The 21,958-nt window shown below is 55.2% G+C and overlaps 5 protein-coding genes across 5 annotated transcripts; all 5 read left to right on the top strand.

The window, feature by feature from the left end:
- Positions 1–816: 816 nt before the first annotated feature.
- JKF63_01325 (uncharacterized protein) lies at positions 817–3,654 on the top strand (the record flags this gene model as incomplete). Its single annotated transcript, XM_067897372.1, has 1 exon — positions 817–3,654. One exon carries the CDS (start codon positions 817–819, stop codon positions 3,652–3,654), a length of 2,838 nt encoding a protein of 945 aa, XP_067753529.1.
- A 4,819-nt stretch (positions 3,655–8,473) lies between these two features.
- JKF63_01324 (uncharacterized protein) lies at positions 8,474–9,706 on the top strand (the record flags this gene model as incomplete). Its single annotated transcript, XM_067897371.1, has 1 exon — positions 8,474–9,706. One exon carries the CDS (start codon positions 8,474–8,476, stop codon positions 9,704–9,706), a length of 1,233 nt encoding a protein of 410 aa, XP_067753528.1.
- A 2,819-nt stretch (positions 9,707–12,525) lies between these two features.
- Positions 12,526–13,089, top strand: JKF63_01323 (uncharacterized protein; the record flags this gene model as incomplete). Its single annotated transcript, XM_067897370.1, has 1 exon — positions 12,526–13,089. The coding sequence occupies one exon, from the start codon at positions 12,526–12,528 to the stop codon at positions 13,087–13,089; it is 564 nt and encodes a 187-aa protein (XP_067753527.1).
- Positions 13,090–14,862: 1,773 nt separating this feature from the next.
- On the top strand, positions 14,863–16,860 carry JKF63_01322 (uncharacterized protein; the record flags this gene model as incomplete). The annotated part of the gene is made up of 1 exon (XM_067897369.1): positions 14,863–16,860. The coding sequence occupies one exon, from the start codon at positions 14,863–14,865 to the stop codon at positions 16,858–16,860; it is 1,998 nt and encodes a 665-aa protein (XP_067753526.1).
- A 2,214-nt stretch (positions 16,861–19,074) lies between these two features.
- Positions 19,075–21,165, top strand: JKF63_01321 (uncharacterized protein; the record flags this gene model as incomplete). The annotated part of the gene is made up of 1 exon (XM_067897368.1): positions 19,075–21,165. The coding sequence occupies one exon, from the start codon at positions 19,075–19,077 to the stop codon at positions 21,163–21,165; it is 2,091 nt and encodes a 696-aa protein (XP_067753525.1).
- Positions 21,166–21,958: the final 793 nt, after the last annotated feature.

Genomic DNA, 21,958 nt, shown 5'->3' with positions numbered 1-21,958 from the left:
ACGACGTGGCCGGCATGTTTTCTACCTCATGCGTGAAATACTGAGAGAAGCGCCTTGTGTTGACACTTGTCACCTGTGTTCCCCCCCCCCTCCCTCCCTCCCTCCCCATCCCCACTGGCACGGACAAGTCCCGCTGGTGAAAGTTGGGAGTAGTAGAGAGGCTTCCTCTCTCACCTTGCGAGGGGCTGCGTGACGGAGGAGCAGAGAAAAAAGCTCGTGGGTCCCTTTGTTTTTTTTCTTTTTATCCAGAGTGGTGCCCTCGAGAATGCCCCACGGAAGCGTTGCTGCGGTTGTTGTTGTTGTTAAGGGGGGGGGGAGACTGAGGGACGGGTTGTCTTGCCCCTCCGAGGGATTCGTCACCGATGCTGTATCCTTCTCTGCTCTTCGCCGCCGCCAGCCGCTATCTTGTGGGTACATGTGCACACCATTTGGCATACTTCTGCTTGCATCTTTTAGCATCTTTGTTCTTGACTATTACTCCCCTCTCTTATTACACACATACACATGCACACACGCACACACCCATTACACGCAAAGCAGGTTGCGTAGAGGTGCGGGTCTCTAGCGTCGATACTTCACATCAGCCTCACGACATCGGCACTCTCACTTGAAAGCACATATAGACACAGGCGACTGTTCTACGGCCGTTACACTGTAGGCATGGAGCGCACAGCGCCTTGTGCGGTCACAGTGTCTCCGTCGTCCTTCGCCATTACAGACTTCATAGAACATCCGTAAGGTTCAGCTGCGCAGCAGCAGCGCGGCCGCTGGGCATTTTTTTTTTGTGTGTGTGTGTGTTTGCTTCACGTGACTACAATGGTCTTCAGCAGCAGCAGCACCAGCAGCACCAGCGACGGAGATGCTTGGGCACTGCAGTCACGCCCACCGGTGCTCAGCACAGGTTCTGGACAAAGCGTTATGCTGGAGGCGCGACGCCGCGAACTGCAGAGGCAGCGGGAGGCTCAGCGGCAAGAACGGCAGTCGGGAGCACGAGTGGCTGGCGGCTTGGGTACAAGGGCTCAAGCACCGACCTCCTCCCATCAAAAGGAAAGTCCGCTGCCGGACATTTTCGGCGGCTCAGAAGATGATGCGGTGCACAGCGCATCTGCAGCCCCCTCTTTCCCGAGCCTCAGTTCGCCACCGCTACCCAAGACGTCGGCTACCGCACTACCACCCCCACCTCACGAGGTCACCGTGGAGCAACTACAGCGGCAGATTGCAGCCAAGCAGAAGCTTTTGCATTCCACGCGTGAACGTGAGACAGCCCTGATGGAGAAGTGGCGCGCCGCAAAGGCTCAAAAGCAGGCAGAGATCGAGCAGCTCAATGGAAAGCTGCGCCGCGTGTTGACCGCCATCGAGGACCAAAAGAGCGTCTTGGAGAGAGAGGTCCGCGAGGCCCAGGACGAGCACGAGGCACAGCTGCGGGCGGCGCGCCGGGACGTGGAGCAGGCTGTGAAGGCAGAGTACGACGCCAAAATAGCAGAAGTACAGCTGCAGCTGGACGCGGCAAAAAAAGAGGAATCGCACCTTCGCGACCTGTTACAGGAGAAGAGCGGTGGTGGCGGCTCGACGGAGGCGGCCAAAGATGTGGCAAAGACGGCTCTGACGGCGGCTGTCTCGGCGATTTTGCGACGGCTCGACGAGGTATTCGACTCGGAGGGAGCAGAGGAGCACAAGATGGACATGTGGAGGTCAGAGCTGCAGTCACTAGTACAACACGAGATTCAAACCTCGTTCGCTGTTGGCGTGGAGAGCTCCGCCCAGGCGGAGCGAACGGAGTACGCGCGCTTCTTTGACGACATGCTGGCGTTCTGGCGGTCTGCTGAGGACCAGGAGAGAGAGCGTCTGCTCAAGATGGATGAGTCCCTGTTGGTTGACGTGCAGGCCATCGCACATCAAGAAATGAAACGCCTGCAAGACGAAGCTCTCGGCATGGAACGGGTGTACGTCGAATCGCGTGAGGCCTGGGCACTGGAGCACCAGCGGTCTCTCCAGCGCGAAATGGAGGCAATGCTACAGCGCCAGGAGGTGGAGCTACGGGAACAGCGCCGCCAACGGCATGAGCTCCATGTAGAGCGCCTTCGTGATGCCGAGGCGCGGCACAAGGATCTCATGGCCAGTGAAGAGGCGCTGCACCAGAGGCAAATGGAGCAGCTTCAGGCTTACTTTTGCCGCGAGGAGGATCTGCGCGCGGAGCTGAGGCGGGTCCATGCGGCTGCACAGGAGGATGTGGCCAAGTCCACCGCTCTTTTGCGGGATGTCATGGCAGTGGTCGAGGAGGCCGCGGCCGCAGTGAAGTCGTATGAGGCGGAGGTGCACGAAAAACGACGGCGTGTGGAGGCGGAGCGCGAAGAGAACTTCAAAGAACACGCGGAAATGCTGATGTCCCTCCAGCAGCTTGCGGCAACGCAGTGCAGCAACGTCGACGAGGAGCGCAAAGCGCTCGAGGACTGCACCTCGCAGCTTCGCGTTGCCTCTCAAAACCTGGACCGTCACCTCCAGGACGAGAGCGCGTGGCTGGTGCAACAGGAGACAACGTGCAAGCGCAGTAAAGACGAGTGGGAGCGAGAGTACCGTCGTTGGCAGCATCTTGTGCAGCAGGAGCGTCAGGCCGCCGAGGAGCACTTCCGCGAGACCCTTTTGGTGCTCCAGCAAAGTATTGGTCTTCTTGACACCGAGGAGCGCGATTTGGCGGTTGAGACGGCGGCGATACACCGCACCTTTGGCGATATGGAAGCGCTCGCGCAGAAGGAGATCGAGTCGCTGCGACGGAGAGCTGCCGACGTTCAGAGTCGATATGCTGCCATAGCGGACGCTGAGACACAGCTGTCCCAGAAAAAAGCAGCAATGGCAGAGGCGAAGCAGCAACTCACCAATGCGCAGCAGCGCCTAGAGGAAGAGCGGGCCGAGCTCCGTCTCGACGAGGAGAGGCTGCGCGACATGGTTGAGGCTCTGCGTGTAGCTCGCTCACAAGCGGCACTGCGTAGCCACAACATCGAGGTGCTCCGCGCAGCGGATTCCCGGCTCTCACGGCAACCGGCTGAGGCAACAGCAGCGACCGCAATGGACTCAGACCGTCTTCCTGTCCAGCGTGGTCAGGGAACAAGTGGTGCACGTCACCGAGCACCACACATAGAGACAAAGAGTAACAGCGCAGTTCTTCGTTCTGCCGCATCTACCAAAAAGCGAACGCAACATCGAGATCCTCACCGCCTGCCCAACAGAGTACTTCAAGAACTACAGGAGCAGCTACATTCTCTGGCGACATCAACCGGCAACGTCGGCCGCGACGCCTTCGTATCCACAACACGCTGGATCGACCCACCGCTTCCACGCGCTTCGGGGACGCACCAGGCTCGACAGGCACGACAGAGGCAGCGAGAGGCAGACAGGGACACATTTGCCGATGATCTGCCCGCACCGCTCTCTGCCCCTCCGCCCCTCCATCACAAGTCGAATACACTTCGCGAAGCGCGCACTAATTCGCGACTGTTCGCCGCAGAGCAGCGGGAGTGTCAGGTCGACTCGTCGCTACTGCCATTCACATCTGATGGCTCATCCCAGCTCTCTTTGCGGGCTGATCAGGACCTCTCAGCCACTGGCAACACTTTCACAAACCTGGTCGGCCTGTCCGATATCGAGACGACATCGTAGTCGATGCGGCGAGGTCGAGGCTCGCGGAGTCAAGCGTGTTGCTCGTGGTGCATCAAAGAATGTATATATATATATACGATGCGCTGCTTGTCTGCGGGAGGAGGACAAAAGCCCCTCGTAGGAAAAGCAACCCGCCGTCGAAGGCAATGCATACCGAATGCTGCCGAAGGGGGCAAAAGAGGGGTGCAAAGACTTACGTCGGCTTACCACACCTTTCATTTTCTTTTCCGCATCTATCGTGAAGAGAAAGTGCCCACGCATACATCCATGATCCGCAGTGTCCCGGTTTAGCTCTAACTGCATGCTAAGGTGAAGAGGCTGTTCCCCCCTACCCCCTCCATTGTACTGCGACAAGGTGTTTTCGTCTGATCTTTGCTGCACGTGTTGTACCCGTGGTTGCTTTTTTTCCCCCAAGGGTTCACTTTGTGGTGCTTCGTTTGCTTTTTTTCGCCGCACATCCCCCTCTTGCTGATTTATACGCAAGCGCTTTCAGGTAGTCCCAAGCAAACACCACCACACGGAGGCGGAATACAGTGCCTTCGCTCTCACTGCATCCGCCGCGCCGAGCACATTTTTCCATTGTTTTCCCACAGCACATCATGACGCTCCACTCTCCCGCCCCCCGCAGTGAGAGCCTTGACACACCATTCACTCCGATCTGCCCTTGTTTTCCAGAGCGGTCTTGGGTGTGTCTGAATGCCTCCAAAAGTGCCGGGTGCTTTCGCCTTCGCTGCTCCCCAACTTTTTCTTACACCACGCTCACTCCCCATTTTTTTTTTCGCCCCCACTCCCTCCACTATTCTCTGTTTCTTACATTCTCGTTTTTTTTTCCTGTTGCTGTTGAGATCGCAACGCTGTGGTAGCCGCATTACACCGAAAGGTTGAGCGGCGCCCGCGGCATCCTCTCCAGCCGGGGGCACTCCGCTACGCATCCGTGTGCATGTGCTTTTCTCATCTCTTTGTCCTCAGTCAATCTCGACCAGTTGCGGGAATTATGATCAGGGGGATGGGCGAGGCAAAATGGGCAGTTGGTGGTTCTGGCAGTGCAGTGAGGAGCTCCTGCAAGCGGACAGCTTGCGTCTCCTCGTCTTTGTTCCCCCCCCCCCCCCCCCCCAATTCCTCTTCATCATCGGTACTCTAACCGGCTGACGCGCAGTGTACATAAAAAACGATCGACGAGCTCAATCCCATCGGATACGGGTGTACTGGGCTCATTTTCACCTGCTAGTGGGGGGAAGCTGATTGTCCTTCGCTGGCACACACCAGGTGGGAATAGTAAGAAGCGCACCTTACGTATTCGCAGTGAGGTCTTTTCCATTAGAAAAGGGAATGAAAGAAGAAACTTGTCTGTCTGTCTGTCTGTCTGTGGGCGGGCGGGGGCGGGGGCGGGGGTGGTGGAGCGAAGGGGACCAGTAGAGCGAGAAATGTACCTCACACGAGGGGGCACAAACCATTTTGAGGTTTCGGGTTGCACCCGATGCTCTCTCCCTCCCTCGAGCTTCTGCTCCGACATGACTACGCCTGTCTATAGACCCTCACATGACGCGAAAACAGATACGTGCACATTTGCTTCATTTCTTCCACACTCTCGCCTATGCAGACCAGTCAACGCTCTTTTTTTTCTCTTTGCTTCGCATCTTTCGAGTGTGTCCCCCCCTTCACCCCAAAGAGCGGGTACTTCTCCAACTGTTGGCACCGCTGCTTTTGTGGAGGTCGTGGTGGCGGACGCCACGGGCGCGCCGAGGAAAACGGAAAAGTGCGAGGAGGTGAGCCGGCGATGATCAACAAACTTCGTAGGGTAAAATCTGACCATACCGACCCTGACGTTACTGAAGTGCTGCACCGAGGGTGCAAATCCGCGCCCATTCGCCTTGCGCTCGTTTGGGTGCTGTGGTGCGTGGGCGCGGTGTCGTCTGATGGCCACCGTGTGTTGATGCGTCGTTTGTGAGGGCTGTGAATGCGTTGGCTGCGGTGGCGGTAGTAGCACGCTGCGCACAGCGTGATGTGGGGTGGGTGAGTGGGTGTGTGGGTGGGTGAGGGGGGCGGCGGTGTCTGTCGGCGAGGTGCACAACTCGCGGCCAAACTTTGTGTTGGCACCGCTGCTTTTGTGAAGGTCGTGGTGGCGGGCGCCACGGGCGCGCCGAGGAAAACGGAAAAGTGCGAGGAGGTGAGCCGGCGATGATCAACAAACTTCGTAGGGTAAAATCTGACCATACCGACCCTGACGTTACTGAAGTGCTGCACCGAGGGTGCAAATCCGCGCCCATTCGCCTTGCGCTCGTTTGGGTGCTGTGGTGCGTGGGCGCGGTGTCGTCTGATGGCCACCGTGTGGTGATGCGTCGTTTGTGAGGGCTGTGAATGCGTTGGCTGCGGTGGCGGTAGTAGCACGCTGCGCACAGCGTGATGTGGGGTGGGTGAGTGGGTGTGTGGGTGGGTGGGGGCGGCGGTGTCTGTCGGCGAGGTGCACAACTCGCGGCCAAACTTTGTGTTGGCACCGCTGCTTTTGTGGAGGTCGTGGTGGCGGACGCCACGGGCGCGCCGAGGAAAACGGAAAAGTGCGAGGAGGTGAGCCGGCGATGATCAACAAACTTCGTAGGGTAAAATCTGACCATACCGACCCTGACGTTACTGAAGTGCTGCACCGAGGGTGCAAATCCGCGCCCATTCGCCTTGCGCTCGTTTGGGTGCTGTGGTGCGTGGGCGCGGTGTCGTCTGATGGCCACCGTGTGTTGATGCGTCGTTTGTGAGGGCTGTGAATGCGTTGGCTGCGGTGGCGGTAGTAGCACGCTGCGCACAGCGTGATGTGGGGTGGGTGAGTGGGTGTGTGGGTGGGTGAGGGGGGCGGCGGTGTCTGTCGGCGAGGTGCACAACTCGCGGCCAAACTTTGTGTTGGCACCGCTGCTTTTGTGAAGGTCGTGGTGGCGGGCGCCACGGGCGCGCCGAGGAAAACGGAAAAGTGCGAGGAGGTGAGCCGGCGATGATCAACAAACTTCGTAGGGTAAAATCTGACCATACCGACCCTGACGTTACTGAAGTGCTGCACCGAGGGTGCAAATCCGCGCCCATTCGCCTTGCGCTCGTTTGGGTGCTGTGGTGCGTGGGCGCGGTGTCGTCTGATGGCCACCGTGTGTTGATGCGTCGTTTGTGAGGGCTGTGAATGCGTTGGCTGCGGTGGCGGTAGTAGCACGCTGCGCACAGCGTGATGTGGGGTGGGTGAGTGGGTGTGTGGGTGGGTGGGGGGCGGCGGTGTCTGTCGGCGAGGTGCACAACTCGCGGCCAAACTTTGTGTTGGCACCGCTGCTTTTGTGGAGGTCGTGGTGGCGGACGCCACGGGCGCGCCGAGGAAAACGGAAAAGTGCGAGGAGGTGAGCCGGCGATGATCAACAAACTTCGTAGGGTAAAATCTGACCATACCGACCCTGACGTTACTGAAGTGCTGCACCGAGGGTGCAAATCCGCGCCCATTCGCCTTGCGCTCGTTTGGGTGCTGTGGTGCGTGGGCGCGGTGTCGTCTGATGGCCACCGTGTGGTGATGCGTCGTTTGTGAGGGCTGTGAATGCGTTGGCTGCGGTGGCGGTAGTAGCACGCTGCGCACAGCGTGATGTGGGGTGGGTGAGTGGGTGTGTGGGTGGGTGGGGGGCGGCGGTGTCTGTCGGCGAGGTGCACAACTCGCGGCCAAACTTTGTGTTGGCACCGCTGCTTTTGTGGAGGTCGTGGTGGCGGACGCCACGGGCGCGCCGAGGAAAACGGAAAAGTGCGAAGAGGTGAGCCGGCGATGATCAACAAACTTCGTAGGGTAAAATCTGACCATACCGACCCTGACGTTACTGAAGTGCTGCACCGAGGGTGCAAATCCGCGCCCATTCGCCTTGCGCTCGTTTGGGTGCTGTGGTGCGTGGGCGCGGTGTCGTCTGATGGCCACCGTGTGGTGATGCGTCGTTTGTGAGGGCTGTGAATGCGTTGGCTGCGGTGGCGGCAGTAGCACGCTGCGCACAGCGTGATGTGGGGTGGGTGAGTGGGTGTGTGGGTGGGTGGGGGGGGCGGCGGTGTCTGTCGGCGAGGTGCACAACTCGCGGCCAAACTTTGTGTTGGCACCGCTTTATTGGGGCCCCCTTCCCCGTGGTGATCGATCACGTCCCAGATGAGGGAAACAAGCGACACGGGGTGCTGATTCTAACGGAACGCCTTCTCTCTCTAATTAGCGGGCAACGGTTAATGTCGTAACCTGCGTGCAAACAAAAATGCGGCGACTAAAATTCAAAGCCCGTGCAGGAGACAGAAGAGGTAGTGCAGTCTCAGGAGGTCCCATCTTTTCAAGGGAGACTCAGTCATGCGATAAGGCGAGTAACGAGGCCTTGCCGTCCACGTAAGATGCTTTGTGTACTTTCGCAAGTCTCGCTTTTTCCCCTAGCCCGATGAGCCTGCCTTGCGCCCCTTTCCCCTTTGTTGTTGCACTGCGTGCACTCCGCCGCTCTCTCTTACTTTCACGCTTCTTCTGGTCCCTGTCCGCCACGCGCGCCCCACTTGCCTCATCTGACGATTGTTCGGTTCTCCCACCTATCTTTCACCCCACATATTGTTTACTGTTCCGCCCACACAACTATCCCTGCACCATGGCGCCCAAAGTTGTTTGTTTGCTCACGATAGCTTTCGATTCACGTCATTGTGCTCTAGCGATTTTTTTCACCTGTTTTTTTTGGTTTTTTTTGTGGTTTAGCTGGTTAGCGACTTCATTGATCTTCGCTTGCCTTTCTATTGTAGCGTCAACACTTCCCCTCACCTCTGTTCGTTGCTGTTACCTTTTGAAAAGCTCGCAGTCATGTCCGCTCAGCAGCACCTTGTTTCTGATTTCAAAGCCGGCTCCGGCTCATGGATGCCCCAGGCACAGGGCTTCGACACCCTGCAGGTGCACGGTGGCGTCCGCCCTGACCCGGTGACGGGTGCCATCCTCACCCCGATTTACCAGTCCACCACATTTGTGCAGGAGTCGATCGACCTCTACCAGGCGAAGGGCTACTCCTACACTCGCACCGCTAACCCCACGGTGGCAGTGCTGGAGGAGAGGCTCTGCGCATTGGAGAACGGTGAGTACTGCACAGTGTACAACACTGGCATGTCCGCTACCACCACGGCTATCTCATCGTTCATGAGCGCCGGCGACCACGCGGTCTTGACGAACTGCTGCTACGGTGGCACGAACCGCGCGTGCCGAGTGTTCTTCAGCCGCCTCGGGATGGAGTTCACCTTCGTTGATATGCGCGACCCCAAGAACGTCGCAGCTGCCATCAGGCCCAACACGAAGTTGGTCATCAGCGAGACTCCCGCGAACCCTACGCTGCTTCTCATCGACGTCGCTGCGGTGTCGAAGATATGTAAAGAGAAGGGCATCGTGCACATGTGCGACAATACCTTCGCCACGGCTTTCATCATGCGCCCGCTCGACCTCGGCGCTGATGTCACGCTGATCAGCACAACCAAGTACGTGGACGGTCACGACATGACCGTCGGCGGCGCCCTCGTCACGAACAACAAGGAGCTGGATGAGAAGGTGCGCCTGACTCGTAACATTCTGGGCAACCTCATGACTCCGCAGGTGGCCTTTCTGCAGCTGCAGACCGTAAAGACGATGTCGCTGCGCGTGTCGAAGCAAAGCCACAACGCGCAGAGAATTGCTGAGTTCCTGGAGTCACACCCAGCTGTGGAACGCGTGGTGTACCCTGGCCTTGCTTCTCACCCACAGAAGGAGCTGGCGGATCGCCAGCACCGCAACAACTTGCACGGTGGCATGCTCTGGTTTGAGGTAAGGGGTGGGACAGCATCTGGCCGTCTCTTGATGGACACCGTGCCGCGTCCGTGGTCTCTGTGTGAGAATCTCGGCGCCTCGGAGAGCATCATCACCTGCCCATCTGTTATGACGCACGCAAACATGACGACCGAAGACCGCATGACGGTCGGCATCACAGATGGCTTCGTGCGTGTGAGCTGTGGTATTGAGGAGGCCGATGATCTCATCGCTGCTCTCAAGGTTGCCCTCGACGCTCTCGCTCATTAAAAACTTCTCTCCCCTCTCTGACGGATGACCTCATCACCATAGGCATACACCCGCATAGGATTCGTTTTTTTTCTCACCTTCAGCGCTTGAGCTGGCACGTATGCGTCTACTTGGCACGATCGGCCTGGAAAGAAAGATGTGCGGCAATGTGGTACGGAGGTGGTTTCATGATGTATGGGGGATCTCATGTAGGGTGGGTAAAGGTGGGAGGGAGGGGGGAAGCGGAGGGGGGGGGGAGGGGGAGGAGAGGGTGGAGACAAGGCAAAAGTGAAAGATGAAAAACATCACAATTCGAGCGATACGCATGTGCGCCAAGATAAATGCCAACGCACCGCCTCGTGTCTCAGTGAGCGGGGAAATGGTGTGTGTGTGTGCATGTGGTTCGCGTATGTGTAGTGAGGTTTGTTCTGAATGCGTAAAAAGCAGGTCCCACTTTTTTTTCCACTGGTGAGCGCAAAAAAATAAAGCACTGCACATTGCGTAGCAGGAAGGAGAGGGGTGTGATGGGCGGGTGGGGTTGAATGCCAGTACTTGTCATGCATGCAGCCAATTCGTTCCGAACTTTTTTTTTTGCCTTTTTTCTCTCTCTCTTCTTCGAAAATGATTGCGTAGCGTCTGCTGATACACATTTTCTTCTCCCTGTCTTGATGTTCTTGGCGTGACGTGTGCGTGTACCCGAGTGCGAAAAGCTTGCTTGTGTTCGTATTTTCTTTAGAGGGCTAGCATGCTGATATCAACGCTTGTTTTCGATACATGTTCGTAGTTGTCTGTGAGGGAATGGAGAGAGACGCGGGGAATGATCTTCACTCTTTTCAATCCATGTCCAGCAGCAGCCGAGGAATCATTTTTTCCTCACAATTTTTTTTCCCAGTAACGAGAGCCCGCGGTTTTATCTTTATTTTCCTTTCTTTTTGATGAGAGACGATACAATGTAAGGCACGTGCGCCCGCCTTTACATGTACAGAGGTGGGGGGGGGGCGAGGAAGGGGGAATATTCTCATACTCCTCTCTCTGTTCTGTTCGGTTCTGTTTTTTTTCCCTCCCCTTCCCTTTTCTCTCTTCCTTTTCTGCCGTGTGGTGTGTGAGATATGTTCGAATTACTTTACTTCTATTTCTCTTTTAAATTTTTGGTTACTGCGTGTGTATGTGCGTGTGTGTCTGCATTCTTCACCGTCTCTGGTGGGCGCACCTGAAGCAAAAGGAAGGAAGGGGGGGGGGCTCCATGTGTACTTTTGGTATGGAGGGCATCCGCCTCCCCTCGTTTTCTTATTTCGCTTCTTCTTTGCCTCCACATACCTGTAGGAAACCCCGATGATGAGGAAACACGTATGGGATGGTGTTGAGGGTAGACTATTCACTACCACGTGGAGAATCGAGGCAATCCTTGATTCCCTGCTGCTCAAACCCATCCTACTTCGCGCAGTTTCAGGGTCCAGTAATTGCTCCGTGGATTAGTCAGAGCAATGTATCGCTTCTAGTGTCGATGGTCAGGTGTTGGGTGTCGTCACGTCGGAGCTACCTGCCACAGTGAACCCGCTTATATCAACTTTGTAACAGGCGAGGTGTCAAGGTGACTCAATCGTTTCTCACCCGCCCCTAATCGGTTACTAGTCGATACCCCGAGACAACCTGATGTACGTCCCAGATGACAAGCGGACCTTGTGGGTGCGGCGGCCGTGGTCCGCCGCTAGTGCGGAGAGATGGGCGGGTGGATTTCGGTTCAGAGGCCTTCCTCAAGCGACAAAGTCGGCCACTAGTGTAACGGGTGTCCATCGGTGCTTTGGGCCACGTGGTGAAGTCTGCGATACCCCTGAAGGTGGGAGAGGGGGGTGGGGGGCGTGTAGGGTATCGCAGACGAGTAGGTGTCCTTTAGTGTGAACATGTTCTGCAAACGTGGGATAAAAAATCACACGAAGGAACCTGGCACCATCCATGTGCAGGAGGGCAAGCAGGAAGGAGATGCAAGGAGGGGTCTGCGTTATTTCGCGCGCACACGCGCGTGTATGTGCGCGCGGCAGCGGCGGCGGCGAGAGGGGGGTGCGGGGTGCGGAGAAGCACAGCTGGAAAAAGGGGGGAACCCTGTAGCCCCCCGCCACATTATAGGAAGGTAACTTCTCTCTTTTTTGCTTTTCTCGTGGATTCTCAGACGGGAACGCATCGAGCGGTAAATAAAGCGAATGACCTCGTGAACAGAAACTATCACGAGCCAACCTGTATCCGTGGCTGTCACGGCACCATGGGCAAAGCAGAAAAAAAAAAGGCAAAGACAAAGAGTAAAATTGAGGTACCACACGCAAAGAATAAATACGAGTGACGACCACGTTTGTCTTGCCCCGCATTGAGGTTACCCTCGCTTCGGCTCATGTAGTCATATGGGGGAAACAAATGGGCTGGGCAAGAGACCATCTCGTTTTTTTTTTCTGGGAGGATCTGCGCGCAGATGAGTTGCTCAAAGCAGACAGCCGCCTTACTCCAGGTAAAGCACAGCCCCCCCCCCCCCAAAACAACATCAACAGATGGCTGCGTTCCTGGAAGCTTTTTCCCTTATATTGGCTCTCTTGTTCGCCCACAAACGCTGCCGTCCAGCGTTCGGCTTTTTTTTTTTACAGGGGAGCAAATGAAGGAGAAAAAAGCAAAAAGGGAATAGTCCGGGAAAAAGTAGACCAACAGATTCTGTGCCCAACGCTTCATCATCTCATCTCATCTTTTTTTTTTCATTTCACGCGGGTGCACTTGTGCATCAACTTTCAAATTTTTATTATGTCTACAGTACACCTATTCATTGCAAGAAAGACTTCTCACCCATAAACGATTCCCCCATGGCCAAAGCTCGCTCCGCATCTTCGAAGAAGTCCAAACGAAAGGGTGCTGCTCCGCCTCCGCCGCCGCCAGTTGTTAAACCCGTCACGACAATCGACGAGCTTGAAACACACGTAACGTCACACGCGGGCTCTGCGTTGCTTGTTGTAGTGAGTCCGTTGGATGCCGCTACCACCAATGTCGTAATCTCAGCAACGGAGAAGCTAAATGGCAATCGACCCAAATCCTTAGAAGACATCAACATCGCTGTGTGCTACGCGATTCCATCTACTGCAGAGGTTTGCTTCTCGCTTGGTGTGAGTACAGTGCCGTTTGTACGGGGCTACGCATACGGCGAAGTAGTTGCGGAGTTTATCGGTGACAATACTGAAAAGATGGAGCTAATAGCGAAGATGGCGGCAGCCAAGGCTGTCCAGCTAGTCGAAGAGGAAAAGCAACGTCAGGCTGCTGCCACCGCCGCCGCCGCTGCTGCTGCTGCCGCTGCTGCGGCTGCTGGTGATGCTGCTGCTGCTGCTGGTGATGCTGCTGCTGGTGATGCTGCTGATTTCGCGGTAGCCGCCTAGTACGAGACAATGCGCTGGAAGTTGATGCAGGCGTGCTGCTTTTTCCCCTTTCCTTTCTGGTGCGTTGTGCGTGGAGGCGAAAGCTTTTGGTTTTTGATGTACATTAGGTGGTGGCCACTCAGCCCTTTTACCTCTTTCGCTTTAAGTGGCATAGCCTTGGGTTTTATTTACAGGTGAACAGCAGAAGACAGTTGGATGTGGTGGTGGTGGTGAAGAGGGCAAGGATTTTTTTTCAGTGCTGGACCTCGACTTTCTTCCACCACATCCTTGACCCCCTCGCCCCCCCCCCCCCCCCCCCCCCTCGCCGCTTGAAGTGTGCAGGCACCAATCTTCCCTTTCCCAGTGCATAAACAAACCAACAACAGGATTTATGTAGACTTCGAGGTCATTCGCGAAGTGGAGCGTATCAATTGACAGCACCGCGGGTGATAGTTTTCTTTTTTTTAAATGGAGAGCAGAATTTTGTTTTAGCTACCCAACCAAAGACAAGTGAATAGGTCCATGCGCGCTCTCTCCTTGGTGGCTCTGCTTCAACGATCACCTGGATGCCAGAGCAAAAAGGCCGCTTCTCCCTTTTCTCCTCGAGGTGAGATCGCGCGCTCGCGCCCCCTCAAACGACTGCAGGTCGACAGCTTTTCGTTGCCTTGGTCCACCCTGCTTACGCGTGGATACGCTCTCTATTCTTCTTTCCCCCTTCCCTTCGACCTGGCCTCCCTGCCCCCCCCTTACACACACACACACACACGCTCGAATGCACGTGCACGGTGCTGTTCTGATGAGCTTTATCGGCTCACCTCTCGTTCCTTGAATTGGTTCCACCTCTTCCACGTGCCTGGAGTTTACTGCCGGAAGAATTTTTTTTTGTTTCGTCATCGCTGTGGTTGCAGCCCGACGCAGTCTGGATGGTCCTGACTCTGTTACAAACAAAGTCTTGCAGTCCATACATACATATATATACATATATATATATATATATATATATGTATATTCTTCTTCAACCCCATCTCATCACTTTGTCTGTCTCTTGATCGCGCGTAGGAGGAAACAACATTGTCGACGTACGTATTCGCTCCCCCTTTTTTTTCTCCTCCTCTCTCCCTCCCTTTTCATTCACTATACATCCCTAGGGCTGCAGACCGGTGTACCTTTACTTGCCCTAACGGCCGTCGACAATTTTCCCTGTCGTCACCACACGCGCACACTTTTGGGATTCTCTCGGGGTTTTGATGTTTGGTCCTCATTTCCTCGACTACTATAGAGTCTTTTTCTCCTCCTTTCGCTTTTTCTAGTTGTGCCTCCTCCTCCCCCCTTTCTTTCTCTCGTGTACCTTCTCATTTGGCTCGATCTTTCTATTGACAGTACTTAGCGAAAAACTCGTTTGCTGTTTCTGGTGCGACTGGGTGCGTAGTGGTTCTGCTATATACCGAGAGTGCGGTCTAGGCTGGTTTGCGCGCGTTTGTGAAGACGTTCAACTCTCCCCCTCTGCACCGTAACCCCTCTTTTTTCTTTCGGGGATAACTCCCGAGTTCAATTTTGGTGTACGCGGCTTCGCTACCTCACTTGCCTCTTTTCTCCGTAAGTGCAACAGGCGAGAAGATAGAGGCGAAGAGCGCCTCACTCCTCGTTGTCGAGAGAGAGAGTACAAAGGAAGGTGAGTGCCCATTTACACACAGTCACAGGCACACACCGAGGAAGGGAGGGTTGGGAGAAGGAAGACAAAGCTGTTTTTCCCTGCTAAAAAACACAGGGCTGCGTCTAGGACGAGCAGGTTCCATGAGTGTTAAAAACACTTTTGGCACACAGGCAGCCAAATCACTATGTGCCAACCTGTATGCTAACTGGCTGTCCGAGGACGAAAGTGTCGAGTGTATTCGTGATTTGTTGAATCGCATGCTAGTACTGTCAGCCGCGGCTCAGAAATCGGAGATCAAACCCAAGGGTATCACCTTCACTGTCGCTCCAGCGGCGGCGGCAGTATTAGACAGGAAGGGGAGGCTCGCCGGTGCGGACGCCATCAGCAGTGGCACGCGATACAGCGACCCAACCTCGGGGCCCTCCACGAGCTTTGCCGCGTATGACGATGTCGCTGACCGTTGTCCGTCACCGCAGCCATCTTCCCCGTACAAGTCCACTAAATCCCTCGGCGTCTTAGGGGCTGATGACCGAACACCGAGTCCACTTCAGCTATCCATATCCCCCTGCGCTGTGGCGCGCTTCCCCGGGGGTGTAGACGAACTCGATTACCCTCACCGTGCCGGCTCGCCAGTCGTCACTCCGAACTCTCCGCAGCCAAAGCCGGTTGTAGACCCTAGCGTCCCACTTCCACATGCCGGCTCCGGCAGCACCTCGCCACACGGCGTCCACTCGCTAGGTCACCCTCGTCTTGACGCCACGTTGAACGCTGTCATGGTATCAGGTGACCTCGCCATTCCCTTGGAGGCGAGCGCTAACCCGAGTACTTCGGTTCGGGATTCCGCGATACGCTTTGTGCACACTGCCGGTAGCTTTGCTGTAACGCCACCTGCCAACCTGAAGCGAGCAACTTTAGATGATATCCCACGTTTTTATTCGAAGAAAGAGTCTCTCGGGCTGCAGGTTGAGAGTGCCTCGGAGGAGGCAGGGGAGCTGCAGCGCCTTCTCGAAAAGAATGACCCAGTCAAAAAGACAGTGTGGGTGTTCGGCGACATTAGTTCCAAGGTCTTCAAGGTACCGATTTGGTATAAGGAAGCGCTCTTCCAGGACATCGCGACTCGTAGTGGGGTGGATGCCTCCACCGTGGACACCCTCACCGCTGCACAAATTCAAGCCGTGTACAACGGGGTCTACGCGCCCTTGTCAATCAGCCGTCGCCTTTACGAGCTCATCTGCACGCACCCCCAAAAGGAATTTATCACTTTATCAGATTTAGAGACATTGAGCAAATTTCTCGTCGCGGCTCACCCAGGGCTTCAGTTCCTCCGCCAGCCGGAGTTTCAAGAGTATTATTGCCAGACCGTGTCAGTGCGTATAATGTACATGCTCGAGCGGCAGCAGTGTGGCCGCATCTACTGGCGCGACTTTGACCGCAGCGACCTGCCAGAGAAGATGATGGAGCTGGACGCCAAGGACGTGAACCAGGTGCTCGACTACTTCTCCTACGAGCACTTCTACGTGCTGTACTGCAAGTTCTGGGAGCTTGATACCGATCGTGATCTCCTCCTGGGCTTCGAGGACTTGTGCAACTACGGGCAGGGCGCAATCGTGACAGGCGTTATCAAGCGCGTGGTGGAGGGTTACGGCCGTCCGTTATCGTCCGGCGTGCCTGGCAAGATCGATTTTGAGGACTTCTTGTATTTCTGCATATCGGAGGAGGACAAGAACTCGGAGCCGGCAGTGTTCTACTGGTTTAAGGTACTCGACACAGACGAAGACGGCGTTTTGAGCGGTTATGAGATGATGCAGTTTTTTGAGGAAAACCAGCAGCGACTCCTCGAGTTCTCCGACTCGCCAGATGGGGACATCGCGTACGAGGATACAATGTGCCAGATGCTGGATATGATTGGGTTCGGTCGCATTAAGGATCGCAAGTGTGGCATCACCCTCGGGGACCTCCGCTCGTGCCCCACCCCCGCCAATTTCTTTAACATGATTTTCAATGCGTCAAAATTCCTGCAGTTTGAGCACCGCGACCCCTTTGGGGAACACCAGATGCGGTTGCGCGCAGAGAAAACAGATTGGGATCGCTTTGCGCGAGCCGAATACGATCGCATGGCGGCTGAAGCGCATTTGTAGTGCCCTGCGATCCTAGACCGGTGTGGGGTGACATTTACCGAGCCGAATAGAAACGAACTGGCGAGGGTGGGGTTTTTTTTCAGATGATAGTGGGGCCCACACACCTCTATTTTGTTGCATCTTGGCGACGTCCTGTTTTGGTTGCTCATACAGCTTCGATCTGCTGTTCAGGACCCCCCCCCTCTCTCCCCCAAATCCTTAAAGATGGCGCCCTCCCCCCCCCCTCTCTGCCATTCTTTTCACACAAGTCTTTTTTTTTCTCGCTTCTTTGACACTCCCTCGGTCGGTCATACCACTTCCCATTCGGATCGCTATCCACTTTTATCTTCTGCATGCAGTACTCATGTACGCACATGTGCATCCCTCAGAGGAGGAAGACCGAAGAGAGAGGAACTAGAAGTATCTCATTTTTTTTTACGGGTTCGCTCATCTCAACGTTTGGTTGTCTCAGTTTGGTTGCATCCCCCCTTTCTCCGGCTTCATCTCCGAGGTCTGTCGCTCAATTTGTTTTTGTTTGATTCAATTGTGTCTGCCTGTGTGTGTGTATTTTAGTGGTGTAGAGTTGTTGTCACATTCATGCATTCCGGTATCATGAGGGCAGGTGGTGGTCGTGGTTCTCTCTTTCTCTCTCTCTGTGTGGGGGAATTTCTAGCGGTGTTGGCTCGCGTCAAGTGAAGTGAATACACTACGTTTTTTTAGACACCCCAATCGATGCGTGTGCGTGTGTGTGTGTCTGTGTGATCTTGCCTACGCAATCATATCTGTCGTTCGTGCAGGGCCCCCTTTCCGGCTCTAACTCTTCCTGACTTGTACTTCGGTTCTGTTTCTGTTTATCTTAAATCTTGTTTGCACATCTCCTTCCTTCGTTATTACGCCTGAGTTGCCAGAGCCACAGGCACATGCCGGCTCGGCTGAGAAACAAACGACACCCAAATCTGGGGCTCTTGTTGTGCCACCACCGTACTCGCATGCGCGCGCTGTGTGTGTATGTGTTTTCCAATGAAACATCTTTTTTTTTTTCTGCGCGGTTCTCTCACGAGACGATTCATGTTCACCAACTGAGGGTCACAAGTCGGTGTTAAACAGTCTGTACTCTTTTTGTTCGTCACCCCGCACCATCAGGCGCGGTACTGCACCGCACCCTTCTGCAGATGCGCTGGTCTCCTCTTCAACTGCCGCATCATCACTTTTATCTCCATTTGAACTTCTGTCTTTTCCCCTTCTTTGCAACTCTCATGACTGTTCTTGACCATGCCAATGGTTTATCATGTGTAATGTGTGCTCAAAAGTTGGTTAGATTACATTACGCTTACACATACACACACATATACATATATATATATATATATATATATTTATTTTTTGCCCTAAAAAAAGGGAGGTCAAGGGGCAACACGTCTCAACAAATCTGTCAAACACTCTAATCATAAGGCTCTCATCTACCTCCGGCCCCCCTCTTTTCCCGTATTTACACACACACACACACACACAAAAAGAGGGCGCGAATAGAGACGTTGGCCTCCCCACCCCGCGACCTCTCTCCTTTCCTCTTGTTCGCGACACGTGCTGTAGTGTGTTGTGCTTGCGCAAAGCGAGGAGTAAAGAACAACGCAGTTCATCACCGTAGTGAAAGCGAAAGCTGTCGAGTATTTGAGTAGGCTATGACTGAAGAGGGTTAACACTTGTGGTGGCTTGCGCTGGTGTTTTGTGTTTTTTTTTGTTCCCTATTTCCGTATCGACACGCTGCAAGGCAGTACCATCACTGTCACCTAGTTTCACATCTCTGTTTGGACACTGCTAACAATCTTGCGCCCCCCCCCTCCCCCCCTCCTCCTCCCCTCTACAGAGAAGCGCAATCGACTGCTGCGCTTGACAAGCAGGGTCCGTGTCGAGAGGGCACGAGAAACGGTTCCCGAGGTTGCCCCGTCTCTAGCTTTGCGTACTGTTATCTAACACACAGTTTTCGCCGTTGATCTCCCTTCTCCGTTCGATACGTGCATCTCAGAGTCTCCAACACACGCGAGTGTTTTTATCTTTCCCATTTCATTTTTGAGGCCACACACACACACACGGGGACCCTCTTTCCTCCTCTCCCTTTTTTTCCCCCTCCCCTCCCCCCTCTCTCTCAGGTGCCGACGCTTTTGCCAGGAAAGAATTGAGAGTCGAGCTCGAAAGAGGAAGGAGCTGCCCAGTTAGCGAGAGGAACAACACGAAATGAGAACTACGGAGGACTTCAATCAGTACGGGCTCGACTTCCTCGAGCTGAAGGCCTTGAGCGTTCCTTCCTCGCTACGCTTCCTTTTGGGTATAGAGTATGATGTGGTGCTGTGTGTGAATGAAGTAGGCACTCGCCGTCCCTTCCGTCTCCACTTTCCTGTGTTCACAGAGACGTTCCGAAAACTGCTGTCACTCTGTGCCACGCGGTTTGGCCTGGAATGCGAGCATGGAGATGCGGAGTCTGTTCTAAGCGGCACCGCCATTATGCCACTGCTGCGATACGCGGACTATCTGCCTGGTGCTCTTCACGTCAAAGAGATTCTGGAATGCCTGCAGGTGGAGCCCGCAGTGAAGGCAAAGAGGTGGATTGTCCCCACGGCCTCTCCTGTGCTGCCATCAGACTCTTCGGTGACAGCGACGACAAGTGATGGCGCAACCGCCGTCGCTGCCGCTGGGGCCAGTAATGAGTTCGAGTCGAGGTTCATTGATTATTCCGAGTTTTCTTCTGACCGCTCGTTCGATGATGTGCACGGATTAGGCTTTTACCTGCTGCTCGATTACGGCTTGAGTCTCGCCACCCACAGCCATCTCGTGGGTATTCGCTTTCACAAGGACTGGGACACGACAGAGGCACTGCGTGAGTTCCAGGAGTTTAGTGGTTGGTCGGAGTTCGACCTGCGCTACCACGACGAGCAGCGACCGCATGAAGGTGGTGTGATTATTATGCCTTCTTCCCAAGATGCATCTGATTTGCTGGAGAAATACGAGGATGAGGACTCGGATGACGAAGGTGATCTGCTGCCATTCATTCTCCGTCCGGTATCCCCACTGGTCTCGGTGCCCTCGCTCGAGGATGCCGCACTGCGCAAGCTTCGTGATCAGCACTGGGACGAGGTGAAGAAGCACTGGATCTACCTGCCGCACACTCTGAACACAGTGGTGGTGTACAACTTGTACAAAGGCGCGACGCTCGCAGAGGTGTTGTCATTCTTTGAACCTCTTCCAATTGTCTCGTCGGCGTTTGTCGAGGACAATGCGCCTACGCGCCGTCGACGCGCCTTCATCACGTTTGCGAACCTTGACGCGACGCGGAAGGCGCTAGATGTGGACGGCAAGAACACGCGTGGATGCACACTGCGAGTTCAGGTTTCGCCCCCTTACATCTCACCCAGCCGCCGAGGCAATCTCGTGAAGCCGGAACGTGACGGTCATGACGCAAATGACAGCTCCTCAAAGCCGGAAAGCGGTGGTGGTGGTGGTGCAAGCACGGCGGGCCACGGGTGTTGCGTGAGCGTATTGCCGACCAATGGTCTCTCTTTTCCCACTAGCGACAGCACCGGAGCGGCACAGCACGCCAAAGTCAAGAGCCCCGGCAGCGGCAACGAAGGCGCTGCCGCCGCCCAAGGTGCTGCGGCTGTGGTGCCAAGCGACGTATTCGGGACGGCTTCCGCGCGGCCGATTGCAGTTCCCCTTACAACGGCGTATGGCGCTCCAGCAGGGCAAACGCCATATGCTGCTGCTGCGGCCGTCCCCAATGTCAGCTCCCTCGGTGGTTCGGCCAACCGCGCCGCAGCCGTGGCTGGTGGGATCGCTGCGAGAGCTCACACCATTTCAGCAGCCGCGGTGACACCGAACACTTCACCAGGAGCGCCTTGCGCCGGAGCTGTCCCTGCCGCGACAGTATTCGACAAGGACAAACTGGTCAGTGTTGTGTCTTCGCCAGGCAGCTCGCAAATGAACGCCGCCGCTAAGGAGTTCGTCCCTCAATTCCAGCTCAGCGTTAATTCACCAGAGTACCGCCCCGCACCACCGCCAAAGATCGACGCCATTTACAGTGACTATCCTAATTTGACGGGCTTTCGTGAGAGCACCGGTTTGCCGCCGCCACCGCCGCCGCCGCCGCCGCCGTCCTACTCGGATGCGCTTAGCCCTGCGCCAGAGTACCGCCCCGCTCCGCGCTCTACGCGTCTCTTGCACGCAGATGTTTCGCCGTCGCTGCTGCCCTACGCGCTTCCTCCCCCGTACGTTCCAGGTGGTGAGGACACGGAGGACGTGTTCCCCCCACCGCCTCTGCCACCACCGTATTAGGGAGGCCAACAAATGGCGACACTCTGATTTCATTTGTGCCCCCTTTTCGCGGAGTTGAGCGTGCCTATTGTCTTTGCTGGTGTGAATTGTTCTGTCGCTTCTGCCTTGGAATTCCAGGAAAGGCACGCACACGTGTGTGTGTGTGGGGGGGGGGGTAGGGGTGAATGCGCGTACGGTCTCTGCCTCTAGCCTTGCTTTTCTTCCCCTCCGTCCCCCCCTTCCCTTTCTCCTCCGTCTCCCCCCAGGTCATTCCAGGGATTGATAGAACGCGTATACAAGAAGAGATGCACGGTACATACGACTTTGAGTGTCGTGTCAAAATAGGTTCAAAAAGAAACACTACTCTTTTTTTTTTGTAGTGCATCTCTGTGTGTCTGTGTTTTGGGTTTGCTCTCTTTTTTTTTTCCCTTTTTTTTTCAAAAATGTTTGTCTTGTAAAACTCCCTCTTCCCTCTTCCCTCTGTGTGCGTGCATGAGTTTCCCGTTGCTGGCCTCCCTTGTACCAAATCATGTTTTTTCTTCTGTTGTGACAGTCGTTGTTGGCTCTTGTCACGCCGTTTTGTTGTTGTTGTTCTCTTGTGCACGTCGCAAAAAACGGTTGCGTGTGACCACCGAATTTCAAAAATAGAAATGTGCAAAGAAACTGCGAGCACAACAAGACGGAGCCACGCGTCTGCTCAACTCTGTATGTAAGCATTCATGGGATAACTGCGCTTTCGGAACATGCGAGTGGTGGTCTCATTTTTTTTTATTTTTGCCTTGAGCAAATATTTCCCGGTTACCGAGGAGGCGGG

This window comes from Porcisia hertigi, chromosome 35 (assembly GCF_017918235.1).
Source record: "Porcisia hertigi strain C119 chromosome 35, whole genome shotgun sequence".
Taxonomy (NCBI): Eukaryota; Euglenozoa; class Kinetoplastea; order Trypanosomatida; family Trypanosomatidae; genus Porcisia; species Porcisia hertigi.
The sequence above is the reverse complement of the archived record's forward strand: the minus strand, read 5'-3'. Positions and strand labels throughout refer to the sequence as shown.